This window comes from Canis lupus, chromosome 22, assembly GCF_048164855.1.
Source record: "Canis lupus baileyi chromosome 22, mCanLup2.hap1, whole genome shotgun sequence".
NCBI lineage: Eukaryota > Metazoa > Chordata > Mammalia > Carnivora > Canidae > Canis > Canis lupus.
The window spans coordinates 15,001,833-15,015,499 of NC_132859.1; the positions used below are offsets into that span (position 1 = coordinate 15,001,833).

Below are 13,667 nucleotides of genomic sequence, written 5' to 3' on the forward strand. Positions count from 1 at the left end.
AACCCATATGTCAAAGAAATCAAAAGGGAAATTAGAAAATAGTTTGACTTAATGACAATAAAAATATGACATATCAAAATTTGCAAGATGCAATGAAAAAATGTTTAGTGTTAATAATATATTTACATTAGAAATACAGAAAGTTTAAAATAAAAAACTTAAGCTTCTATCTTAATAAAAAGAAGAGCACATTAAACAGGGAAAATAGAATAAAGTTAAATAATAAAAATAAGAGTATAAGTAATTGAAATTGAAAAAATTAAAATATTAGAGGAAACCAAAAGGAAGTTCTTTGAGATGATCAATAAAATTGATAAAATTCTAATCATGTTGATTGGGGAAAAAAGAGAGAAAACAAATTATCAATATTAAGCACAAGAGAGGAGACATCACTACAGATCCTCCAAATAGGAAAATGATGAGAAGGAAACATTATGAATAAATTTAAGACAATAAATTTGAAAACTTAGCCAAAATGAACCAATTGCTTAAAAGATATAAAGATATAACGCCCCCCTCCCACAATAACCAGGATAGCCTTCCATCTATTAACAAAATTAAATTTGTAGTTAAAAAATCTTCCCATAAAGAAAACTCCAAGTCCAGATGTCTTCACTGGTGAATTCTAGCAAATATTTAAAGATAAAATAATGCCCATTCTAATATAAGTTCTTTCATAAAATAGAAAAGGAGGGAACACTTCGTAACTCATTCTGTAAGGCCAAAATCACCTTGATCCCAATAACAAAGGAAAACATTACAAGAAAAGTAGGCAGCAATATCCCTGATGAACACAGATGTGAAAACTCCTAACAAAATGTTAGCAATATACTAAAAAGATAATATATCAGCAATGTATTAAATCTACCAATATACTAAGAGAGAAATAAAATGATGTTTATTAATATAACTATTATAAAAACAGCAGCCGGGCAGCCCAGGTGGCTCAGCGGTTTAGTGCCGCCTTCAGCCTGGGGCCTGATCCTGGAGACCCAGGATTGAGTCCTATGTCGGGCTTCCTGCATGGAGCCTGCTTCTCCCTCTGCCTGTGTCTCTGCCTCTCTCTCTCTCTCTCAAAACAAAACAAAACAAAGCAAAAAAAACAAAAACAAAAACAAAAAAACAAAAAACAGCAGCCAAGGTATCCAAGTTGGAAATTCCCAACTTTCCTAAATAAAGAAGTTTATTTAAAAAAGGATATTTTTCGTCTAAAATAAATAGCCATCAATCCAGCCCTCAAGTCTCAAATCTTAGTTCTGTTCTGTTGTCTTTCATTGCCCTAAAGTGCTATCAGTACTGATGTCTAACATGGTATAACCTGGAGCCCTCCACTGAGCAAGCTTTCCTACTGTGCTGCAGATGCTCACTGTGGCTTAGCCCACTGGGTTTGGAATTCAAGAGAGCTGGGCAAAGAGATGTCCAAGGTTGCAGCATAAATATGGCAAGGAAATATTCTGTTTTCCAGAAGCTTTTGAGAAAAGTTCTGTTTTTCTGCCTAGGTAGATTGAGACAACTTTGTAATAAAAAAAATAGTATTCACTCTTGAGTAGGCTGCCTTTCTTCCTTAGGTCACATGGCTGACTTTAGGGAAGAAAAATCTGGAGCTCATAACTCCTGCCTTTCCTCAGTTGCCAACTTCATTAAATGGGGTTTCTAGTGAGGTCTTTGGAACTCCTTTGTGGGCTCATATACAACTGCCATGCCATTTTTATGATTTCAGGCCTTCCCTTAAGATCACAGGTGGGTCGCTGCTTCCCTTTCAGAGCTGAAAAACCTCATTTGGCACTGTTTCAATTAAAACAAATTGCAGGGACGCCTGGGTAGCTCAGTGGTTGAGCGTCTGCCTTTGGCTCAGGTCGTGATCTGGGGGTCCTGGGATTGAGTCCCGCATCGGGCTCTGGGCAGAGAGACTGCTTCTCTCTCTGCCTGTGTTTCTGCCTCTCTTTCTGTGTTTCTAAATGAATAAATAAAATATTTTTTAAAAAATAAAATAAAATAAAATGAATTGTAATTAAATCATTGTCCCTATGATTTAAACCAAGCACCTAGTTTTAGAATGCGAACAAATAAAACCTCTTTTCTACTCACCACATTAAAATCTGAGTGAATTCCAACAAGCCATTTTCTCCTTCTTTTCCTTTTCCGTCTATGCCATTATCTGCCAAATACAATTTCACTAACCAAGGACCAGCTTCAGTCAAATCTTTCATCTTTTTCTTGATTCCTATCAGAAAGTAATATTTTATTATTTTTAGACAATAGCTCCCCCATTTGCCACCAGCTAAGTTGATCTTATTTTTTTAAAACTGCACTTATTTGACTGGTGTGAGTAGATGCATTTTGCAGTATAATGAAGGAAATACATACAATTTAAGAACGCCTTTAAAAAAATACTTTATTCTTTATTCTTTACCATAGCAAGCCCCAGATTGCTCTGTATGAAAGGAAATTTCACTTAAGATTTAGACTGTTACCTTTACTTTGGCTAAAGAGGAAAATCGATGTCTTTAGAAATTTCCTGGTAGAAGATAAATGAGCTGCCCACTGATCCTGGGGAAGTGATAGTCCTTCTCCAGGGATTCAGCTCTTTAAAAGAACCTGCAAAGCTGTCACATTTTTTGAGCCCTAGAAGAGCAAATTTGAAGGAGAAAGAACCATCTTGCCTTTGTGGACTTCCCGACTGAGGTCAGTGGTCCTGGAGTCTGATTCATCCCCATTGGTCTATTCAGCTTTCATAAAGTTCAGTGTCAGTGCTGCAGCAAGGCATATGTACACATTTAATTATACCAGTTCAAATTTAAGAGTTTGGTGAAGACAAAGACAGGAAGAGGATGGAAAGGGAGAAATAGCCATAGACATAATGTCAGCTCATCCACTCAGTAAGTATGAGATGAGAGATCTGAATCTGGTCTCAAAGCCAGATGGCTTCCCAGAGGCTTCCAACTATTCAAAGTTATATGCAATATAACCCCCTAAACACTAGCTGACTACTTCATCTGGGGCTTAACTGACAAACAATGATCTGTTCCAAAGCTGGCCAGAAACTGCACGGGACTTAGAAATAATATACCTATATGTTTATTGTGTAGGCAGTTTAGGGAATTATAAAGAATTACTTAGCTATAAACTAATTCTGCCTAATATGCTGACTTAAGAACCTAACCAAAGGGTAGATGGGATTTTTTGTACTTGATTTCATTCAGCATTCGACAAATATTTTTGAGCTTTACTATATGCCAGGCTGGAAACCCAACAGGGAACAAAAGAAACAAAACTCCCTGCCCTTCTGAAGCTAACAGAAGTGAATGCTATCTAGTGCATAGGAAGAGCAAAGAAGAGAGAAGAGTCAATGATAACCAAGTATAAGTTTTCAAGTCATGAAAGGGAAATGACTTTTTAGGGAAAGGTGAGAAATCTGGACTTTGACCCATTCTAGTGTGCCAGTTAAAAAAAAAAAAAAAAAAGTATGCTTTTAAAAGAGATTCAAAAGACCCCGAATAGCCAGGGGAATATTGAAAAAGAAAACCAGAGTCGGGGATATCACAATGTCAGATTTCAAGCTGTACTACAAAGCTGTGATCATCAAGACAGTGTGGTACTGGTGCAAAAACAGACACATAGATCAGTAGAACAGAATAGAGAACCCAGAAATGGACCCTCAACTCTATGGTCAACTAATATTTGACAAAGCAGGAAAGACTATCGACTGGAAAAAGGACAGTCTCTTCAATAAATGGTGCTGGGAAAATTGGACAGCCATGTGTAGAAGAATGAAACTGGACCATTCTCTTACACTATACACAAAGATAAACTCAAAATGGATGAAAGATCTAAATGTGAGACAAGAATCCATCAAAACCCTAGAGGAGAACACAGGCAACATCCTTTTTGAACTTGGCCACAGCAACTTCTTGCAAGATACATCTATGAAGGCAAGGGAAACAAAAGCAAAAATGAATTGTTGGGACTTAATCAAGATAAAAAGCTTCTGCACAAAAAAAAAAAAAAAAAAAAAAAAAAAAAAAAAAAAGCTTCTGCACAGCTAAAGAAACAGTTAACAAAACTAAAAGACAACCTACAGAATGGGAGAAGATATTTACAAATGACATATCAAATAAAGGGCTAATATCCAAGATCTATAAAGAACTTATTAAACATCTTAAGCAGGTTCCACACCCAGCAAAGAAACAAACAATCCAATCATGATATGGGCAAAAGACATGAACAGAAATCTCACAGAGGAAGACATACACATGGCCAACAAGCACATGAGAAAATGCTCCACATCACTTGCCATCAGGGAAATACAAATCAAAACCACAATGAGATACCACCTCACACCAGTGAAAAATAACAAGACAGAAAACAACAAATGTTGGAGAGGATGTGGAGAAAGGTGAACCCTCTTGCACTGTTGGTGGGAATGTGAACTGGTGCAGCCACTCTGGAAAACTGTATGGAGGTTCCTCAAAGAGTTAAAAATAGAGCTACCCTACAACCCAGCAATTGCACTATTGAGGATTTACCCCAAAGATACAGATGCAGTGAAATGGCAGGACACCTGCACCCCAATGTTTATAGCAGCAACGTCCACAATAGCCAAACTGTGGAAGGAACCTCGGTGTCCATCGAAAGATGAATGGATAAAGAAGATGTGGTCTATGTATACAATGGAATAAGACTCAGCCATTAGAAATGACAAATACCCACCATTTGCTTAGATGTGGATGGAACTGGAGGGTATTATGCTGAGTGAAGTAAGTCAATTGGAGAAGGACAAACATATATGGTTTCATTCATATGGGGAATATAAAAAATAGTGAAAGGGATTATAGGGGAAAAGAGAGAAAATGAGTGGGAAATATCAGAGAGGGAGACAAAACATGAGAGACTCCTAACTCTGGGAAACAAACAAGGGATGGTGGAAAGGGAGGTGGGCATGGGGATAGGGTGACTGGGTGACAGGCACTGAGGGGGGCACTTGACAGGATGAGCACCAGGTGTTATACTATGTGTTGGCAAATCGAACTCCAATAAAAAAATATACATACATACATACATACATACATACATACATAAATAAATAAATAAATAAAAGAGATTCAGTTGGTTTCCCTGATTACAAATCTAATCCGTTGGATTGTTGACAGAAATAGACAGGACTTATTTTCCTTCAAACACAGTTGGAGGGATGAAAATTAGCTCATCATTTAGTTTCATTGGGACTAAACCTAACTTGTCCAAATGTATTTGTTCTTACGTCTAGGACATGGGGATGATGGCAAATGACAGCTGTTATGAATAATTTGACAGTGCTAATATATTACAACAGTTTCTGGCACATTGTGGGTATTTAATAACTGCTGAACCAATGAATGAATCGATGAGTAAAAGAGTGCAGAATGCAATCATACTGTGGAAACTTTTATCTTGCTGTTCATTGTTTTTCCATGTATAGTGTAGCCAATAATGCCTTGAGACCATTCATGAACATGAATAGAATGTCTTTTCTATATATAAAATCTCTTTACAAATATAAATGCCTTTGAAAAGTTAAGTTTACTGCTCAAAATGATTCATGATGTGGATATTGATTACATGTGGCACTCGTTTCTTTTTGCCCCTTTTTTTGCCAGAAAGCAGCAGTGATGAAACACAAGGCCAGTGGGGCGGAGGCCAAAGGCCAAATTCCTGTGCCACTGCCAAGCTTCGCAAGGAAAGAAACAGCTTTTGCCAGTCTACCCCTGCCACCCCACCAACTGAGCCAGTGCAGTGCAAATGTGTGCTGTTGGAGAAGGGAGCTTCTGGGTCTGTGATTGGCCTGGTACAACTTGCACCCTCATGGGGAGAAACAATCCAAATCTCCCTCCCATTGGTGGTAAATAAGATCACCATGTCTGTCATCTCTGCTCATGAAAAATAACCAGTTTGGGTAGTGCAAGTCCAAACCATTCTGCAGAATTTAGTGAGTCACAGTGCCCTGTTAGATGGTAGGAAGGCTGATGCTGCTTAGTACAGGGATTTCCTCCTTTGGGCCTGCATCCAAAATTCAAACAGAACCAAATTCTTTTCTCTGAATGGAAAACAAATTCCTCAGAGTAAGGGTGAGTACATGCTCAGCCCCCGGTAATACTTGATCCACCCCAGCTGTATTCACCCCAACCTATTTTTACTTAACATTTCTTTAAAACAAAAACAAGCTGACAATGACTACTTTTTTTTTTTTTTTTTTAAGAGAAGCAGAGAGAGGGAGAAAGGGGAGAGACAGAGAGAATCATCTTAAGCAGGTTCCACACCCAGCACGGAGCCTGATGCTCGGCCCAATGCCGGGCTCTACCTCAGAACCATGAGATCCGGAGCTGAGCTGAAATCGAGAGTCCAACGCTTAGCTGACTGAGCCACCCAGCTGCCGCTGACAATGACTACTTTAATTTACTCCCCTCTGTCTCAGGGAACTTAGTGGTGGCATAGCAAATTCAGTTGTGCCTGAGAGGCAGGATGGTGTAGAGAAGGAGAATCTCTGGGTATAATGTCTCTCTATGAAAAATGCTGTGACTCCCCAGAAAGCCACTTAACTTCTCGGAACCCAAATTTCTTCATTGCTCTAATAGAGATCATAATACTCATTTCCTAGTTGTACTGTAAAGGTCAACTGGGAAGAGTGGTGAAATAGAGGAACTTAGTACACTTAGTAATAAATATTACTGCCTATTGTCTCAGCTTCATTTCTGGATATTGAAAGTCACTAAAACACTAGAATGAGAGCCCCCTGGGGGAGAACCTCCTCTTGTTAGGGATCTCCCCTTCTGCCATTGCCTCCTAAGGATCAGATACATATTTGTGACAGCTGTACACCTCCTCTGGAAGCCACTTCACAGATCCATATGGACTCACCCAGCCTTGTGCTTCTTCCCATTTTCTCTCTGGTTGCTTGCCAAGGTCCACCAATTGTCCCTGACTTCAGAATCCTTCTTATCACCCTCCTTGAACTGGCTATCCAAAACCATCAAATTTCCCTCCAAAAAAAATCTGGACTATCTTTTTATCACTGAACTCTGTGTTCTGCCTTTTATCTTCTTTTGTCTGATCTACTGTAATAGCCTCCAAACTGGTCTCCCATCATCCAGATGTTCCTCTTTCTAAAGCATATTCTGCAATGCTGTCAAGGTTCTTTTCAAAAATCCCATTCTCATCATGTCCCTGTCTTGCTTCAGAGGAATCATGGCTCCCGCTCTGCACGCAGGAGAAAGCCTAACTCAACAGCATTCATGGCTTTGGGCCACATGGGTCCACTGGCCTTGTCAGCTACACCTCCAGTCACTCTCCCAATGACCACTCTGCAGTGAACATCAAATTCCCCATACGTACATCCATTGAACACTCTGGGCACTTTCACCCCCTAACCCTTTGCTCATGTGGTCCCCTTTGCCTAGAATGCCCTCTCTTCCCCAGTTGATGAACCTCTTCTCAGTTCTCCTAGTGAGAGCTCTATTTCCTATGTGGGCCAGCACTCAAAGGTCAAATGTAAACTTTCATGGAACCAGAAGGTCCCCTGGAGAGGCTCCTCATCTTCTCCTTCACTTTCTGGCCTCTCCTGAAACCACCAGAACAGGTGGCATCACACATTCTGTTGGACATCGGATTATTTTGCTTAAGGTGTACTCAAATGTTCAACTGTGGATGCCAGGTCCTGACAGGACCTTCTTAATAAAGTTGATTTTTTAAAAAGACTTGTTTGAAATAGCTTCTTTCCATCAACAAGGAACATGTGTGATTTCCTGTGTAAAGACCAGACATTTATACACCAGAACAGAAACTCTGTTAGCTTGATTGCGGGACTTAAGGAAGCAAAGTGTAATTAGTGTTGGATGATTCACACCTTGGACCTTGGAACCTGTCCACAAAGGTTTCCACTATTTGGCTATCACTCCAGGATAAAATCTCCAAGTAAAACAATCTCAGGATTATAATCAGTAACTTCCTGATTTGGAACTAATAAAGCTGTCTTGAAGATTACATCTTGTCTTTTGAACTTGGCCCTTGCATTCCTTAATGCCATAGTATTCCTATGGACCATGGCTATGTTATAAACAATAATGCCTTATTTGGGGAAGGGAATTTGGCACTTGGGTGGCATCGGTACTGTAGCAAAGGTCTGATTGATCCCGAGCTTGTGCACTGACCGTTTTATAGTTGGAATTTGGTCCTAGTATATGTCTAAGTCATGTACTGGCCCTCCCAGTCCTAAATCTTTGAGAATTAAGACAATCCTAGGAACTATGGTATGGAGTTTGGGCTAGGAAACAGAGTAGGCCCCAGTGACAGAACATGCCTGAGTCCTTGCTGAGTCTTTCAGAAACTTTTGGGGCCTTGAGGTGACACAACAGGCAGGACTGGCTGAGTGGGGCTCAGGGAAGCTATCTATCTGCAGATGACTATTCTGATGACCTTTCAGTGACCTCCAGTGACAAGCCATCTTCTGGCTCTTTATGGGTCTGACAGGCTTGTGATGGGGCCTACATCGCTCACTTGAGTATTAATCACCCTCCAGGTCCAGGATCCCAATTCCCACAGACCCCTGGTACAGAGCCATGGGGCTCAGACATGGGCCACGCTAGATCTGGAAGACATAGAGTAGCTGGAGGCAGAAACAGGCCTGGGTCCCCTCTGTTCTGTGGTCTCCATTGCAGAGAAGAGGCATCTAGGAGTTTCTTTCTGCCCTCTGATTTTCTTCACTGAACAAAGTAAGACTAGGTAATCTGATTTTCTGTTCATTCTAAAGCAGTGGTTCTCAAAGTGGGACCCTGGGCTAACAGTATCAACATCACTTGGGAACCTGATAGAAATGCCAACTTTCCAGCCTTACCCCAACCTACAGATCCAGCAGTGTGGGGCAGGGCCCAGCAATCTGCATTTTAACAAGCCTTCTGGGTGTTTCTGATGCTGCTCAAGTTTGAGAACCACTGATCTAATGAATCTTCATGTTCAGTGCTGCTTTGAGGCAGACTGGCTTGGACAAACAGATGTCTAAATTCTGCAGGCATAGAATGGAGTACTTTTCCTCTTCTATCCACTTACAATGGGCTGCTAAATGTAAAATTGTCAGGTTCTTGTAATTATACATTTGAGGAAGAATAATAAAGGGTGTCAGGCTTCTGAATGGGGGTTTTGACTCATACAGTATGATGAGTTTAACTTTCCGAGCATCAGGCCAAAGCCTCCCATCCACAAAGGGGCAAGCATAAAAATAGTTTGGCTGTTTCCAATTGGGACCAAATGGAAACCATCTGGACTCCACCCTCAAGAGGTTGATATAAATCCACTCAATCTGACCCTTTATTGTGAAACAAATAGAATTCTTCTACCAAAGTCCAAACTCACCTCCAACCAAACACCTTTTGACTGTGAAAGTAATTATCCAGTGTGGGAAGCTATTTTTTTTATTTGCTTTGTGAATTCTGGAAAGCATAAAAATGGTCTGCTCTGACAATAAGCTATAAAATAAATCTGGATCAGGGACAGGCTTTCCTACTGATTTGAGGCACAGGATCCTGGGGAGACAAAAGACTTTAATGGCTCCCATTGTCTATTGGATTAAGTCCCAACTCTTGGCCTGACCTGCAAAATCTTCCTTAATGTGACCTACCCTTTTTGCCAGGTTCACTCTCCCACATCCTCTCGTTTCAACTAAACTTTGTAGGTTCATGGGCTTGCATAATTAAGCCCTCTGTCCCTTCTTAAATCCTTCCACCTGTAAGTCCTTTCTTTCCACATGTCAACTTCTAGGTTGTTCACATAAGCCTCTCCCCACTTCCTTTCCCAGGAAGGATGCCTTTCTCTGAACCCAGTGTCCATGTTTGGCGCTTGGCAAATGCTGCCTTGTGTGGCTATTTTCCTAGGTGTGCATCCTGTTTATAAACTACATTCTGAGCACTCTTGTTATTAGTTGAATTGTGTCCCCTCCCAAAATTCCTGTGTTGAAGCCCTAACTCCCAGTTCCTCAGAATATGACCTTATTTGGAAGTAAGGTCAAGGCACATGTAATTAGTTAAGATGAGGTCATGTTGGACTAGACTTGGCCCCTAATCCAGTATGACTGGTGTCCTTATAAAAAGGGGAAAATTGGACACAGACGCATACAGAATGCCTGGGGAACACGAAGGCGAAGGTCAGAGTGATGCATCTGTTAGCCAAGAAAACACCAGATTGCCAGCAAACCACTGTCCCTCAGAGCCTCCAAAAGGGATCAACCCTGCCAACATCTAGATCTTGACTTCCAGAGCCCAGGACTGTGGGACAATATATTTCTATTGTGTAAGGTCAGAAGAGGCAAGTCTGATATTTCTGTGCCAGGTTTTAACAGCTGAAAGGTATTATTATGACCTGGGCCTCAACATAGCTGTTATTCAAAAGCTGAAGGGACAGTTGTATTGTTTTCTTTTTGACTTTTCCCTCAAACTATCTACCTTCTTTGGGGGTTTAACATCTCCAGGGCCTACATGGGGGTGGAGGCTTGGAAGTCTAGGATGGGGAATGGCACATGGGTGGAGTCATTCACGACCCTATTCAGACTCTGCAGTCATTGCCTATTGGAGTTACGCAGGCATTCTGTGTTTTTACATATATTAGAAGAGTTAGCTTGTTAAACATAAAGACTTAGAGTGCTATGCAACTTTTTAAACCTGCTTTGCCATTAATTAACTTAAAAAAATTTTTTTAAGCAGGGAGGTTCAACAAATAGAATTAGTCAGTTTCTCTCCAGCCTTGAGAAACCTTGAAGTTCCCAGAGAGATTTTGGCCTTTCCTGAAATATCAAGGTGGGTTTTTTTTTTTAAGGTTTTATTTATTTATTCATGAGAGATACAGAGAGAGAGGCAGAGACATAGGCAGAGGGAGAAGCAGGCTCTCTATGGGGAGCCTCATGCAGGACTCGATTCCAGGACCCTGGGACCACGACCTGAGCCAAAGGCAGACGCTCAACCACTGAGCCACCCAGGTGCCCCTCTGCAATGTCAAGTTAACTGCACAGCATGAGGCACACATTCAGTCTTTTTTTTTTTTTTTTTAAATATTTATTTATTTATGATAGTCACAGAGAGAGAAAGAGAGAGAGGCAGAGACACAGGCAGAGGGAGAAGCAGGCTCCATGCACTGGGAGCCCGACATGGGATTCGATCCCGGGTCTCCAGGATCGTGCCCTGGGCCAAAGGCAGGCGCCAAACCCCTGCGCCACCCAGGGATCCCACACATTCAGTCTTTATCCTCGTTACCACTTTCTATTAGGTCTAGATGCAGAGTTAGAACTAGAGACCCAGGGATGCCTGGGACCTCATCCCCACAGAAATCCCAACGAACTCCTCCAAAATGATTTTTAGTTGAAAATATCCCCAAATGGTATCTAAAACAAATAATAACCTAGCAGGGTTCTTCATCTTTTTTTTTTCTTTTAATAGATTTTGCAAAATCTACTAGCACTATACAATGGAAAGACTGTATTTATACCAGATGACAGAGACAGGTCTGATCAACTGTCCCACTTTCCATTTCCATTTGGCTTTTTAGATCAAATGAATTTGTATTTATCTAATTCAGATTTCACAGAGGAGATACAAGAATAATTCAAGGACAGGAAAAAGACCACACCACACAAAAGAGGAAGAAAAAGGCAAAAGGTAAAGAGCTACATCGCAAGGGCCTGTCACCTTCCACACACTAGTTGTACAGAAAAATAAATAAAATGGACTAAAACAAAACAACACAAATTTAGGTTGCCTCCACAAAGAGTGTTCCAAAGACTGTGCTCATGATACATCTAACAATCACCTGGTGCTGTGTATTTATAACTTCAACATGTTAAAGCTGGAGTGGGATTTAGGAAGCCGTGAGTGCAAATTCCTCCATTTGCTGAATAGGGTGCTGAGACACAGGCACCAGGCCAAGCACTGGGCAGAGAACCCAGCTTCCCTAACACTTAGCTGTTAAGTGTGAACCTTTAAGACTTGGATAGCTTCTCGGGGCACCTGGCTGGCTCAGTCAGAGCATGCAGCTATTGATCTCAGGGTCATGAGTTCGAGGCCCATGCTGGGTATAGAGACTACTTAAATAAATAAATATTTTTTTAAAAGACTTAAAGCCACCTGGGTGCTTCAGTCAGTAAAGCATCTGCCTTTGGCTTGGATCGCGATCTTGGGGTCCTGGGATAGAGCCCCATGGCTGGTTTCTGCTCAGTGGGAAGTCTGCTTCTCTTTCTCCCTCTGTCCCTGCCCCTGCTTGTGCATGTGTGCACACTCTCTCTCTCAAATAAGTAAATAAAATCCTAAAAAAAAAAAAAAAAAAAGAAAGAAAGACTTGGATATCTTCTCCTTTTATTTAGTCCTGCTCAGAGGTTTTAGAGTTAGTAATTTCTTAAAATTACCTCTAAATGACTCTGTTTCTGATTCTGAGCAATGAGAGCAGGAGAGAAGTCTCCAAGCTGAATTTATCAGGTCCTGCTGGCTGTTCACTGCAGAGATATCCCCAAACCAACCTACACCCCATAATCGATTTTGGCTTGCTGAATGTGCCAAAGACAAATTCCTCTGGTGGATATGGCTAAGCTGTTCTGTGTTTGGTTTATATGAAACCATAAGACACGGAGTCTTCTTTCTCTCCATGTGAGTTTTTCTGGTTGGGGTAATTAGTACAGTAGGAGGAACGCACAGCCCATGAAAGGAGAAAGTGATTTACAGATGAAGCAACAACCAAGTACCTTTTCTTCTCTCCTTCCCTGAAGTAGTCTTCCGTGTTACAGCTCCAGGTGACTTTGTAGTCTGGTTCAAAGTTGAACTTCCCTTCTGTCTGACTGTGTGGAAAAGAAAAAGATAGGATTAAAAAAAAAAAAAAGCCTGTTTAAAGTTGTATAAATAGGTTTTTACACACTTTGCTATTGATTATTTCCTTCATTCTCATACACTTTTGGGCAGAGATATTTCTCATAAGAGGATTATCCGACCCATTGTCAAATCCCATTCGCTTCGGTTCAGTACTGTCCTTTCCATGTTGTTCTCCAGGCTTCAGGAGAGCATGCAACCAAGGAGGCTCCAAGTATCGTCCCAAAGGGCCTCATGTACATGCTCCACATTCCACAGCTGCCCTCTATAAAAGTGGCTCCAAATCTCAGATTTGTAAGAGTGTAGCAGAAAGGAACACACTTGGGGTATATATATATTTTTTAAATTAGTATGTTATCATTCTAGAGTCCTTCTAGATTATTCCTTTCCTTTCTCTTGCACTCCACATCCCAAGCATCAGGAAACGGGATAGATGTGACACTTGACCTCCTCTGCCACTGCCCTAGTCTCAGTGGGGTGGACCCCTCTCACCTCCCACCGTCACCTCTCACTGGATGACAACAGCCTTCCAATAGGCCTCCCTGCCCACCACCCCCACCCAGGGCATTTGCTATGCAGCTTAAGGGGGTCCTTGTCAAACCAAAATCCTAAATGAGTCCTAACTGCTCCGTCCTTGCTAACAAAGCCCTCAATGCCTCATCCCTGTTACCACCCAGGTACCCTGATGCTCCTTGTGCACTGGCCTCAGGGCCTTGTTACGGGCTCTCCCCTCTGTCCGGCACACTCTCACCACTTACCTCCAGGCTCATCCCTCCCTTCCCGGCTGTGTACACAAAT

The 13,667-nt window shown here is 41.3% G+C and overlaps 1 protein-coding gene across 1 annotated transcript in view; it reads right to left on the reverse strand.

Annotated features, from left to right (window-relative positions):
* Nucleotides 1-13,667, reverse strand: part of LOC140613928 (uncharacterized) — a 47,199-nt gene that overhangs the window by 14,790 nt on the left and 18,742 nt on the right. Inside the window, exons 7-8 of the mRNA XM_072792446.1 lie at nt 12,749-12,841; nt 2,089-2,224 (exon numbers count right to left, since the gene is read on the reverse strand). Of these exons, the coding sequence (XP_072648547.1) occupies nt 2,089-2,224; nt 12,749-12,841 (229 nt within the window). The remainder of the gene's footprint in view (nt 1-2,088; nt 2,225-12,748; nt 12,842-13,667) is intronic.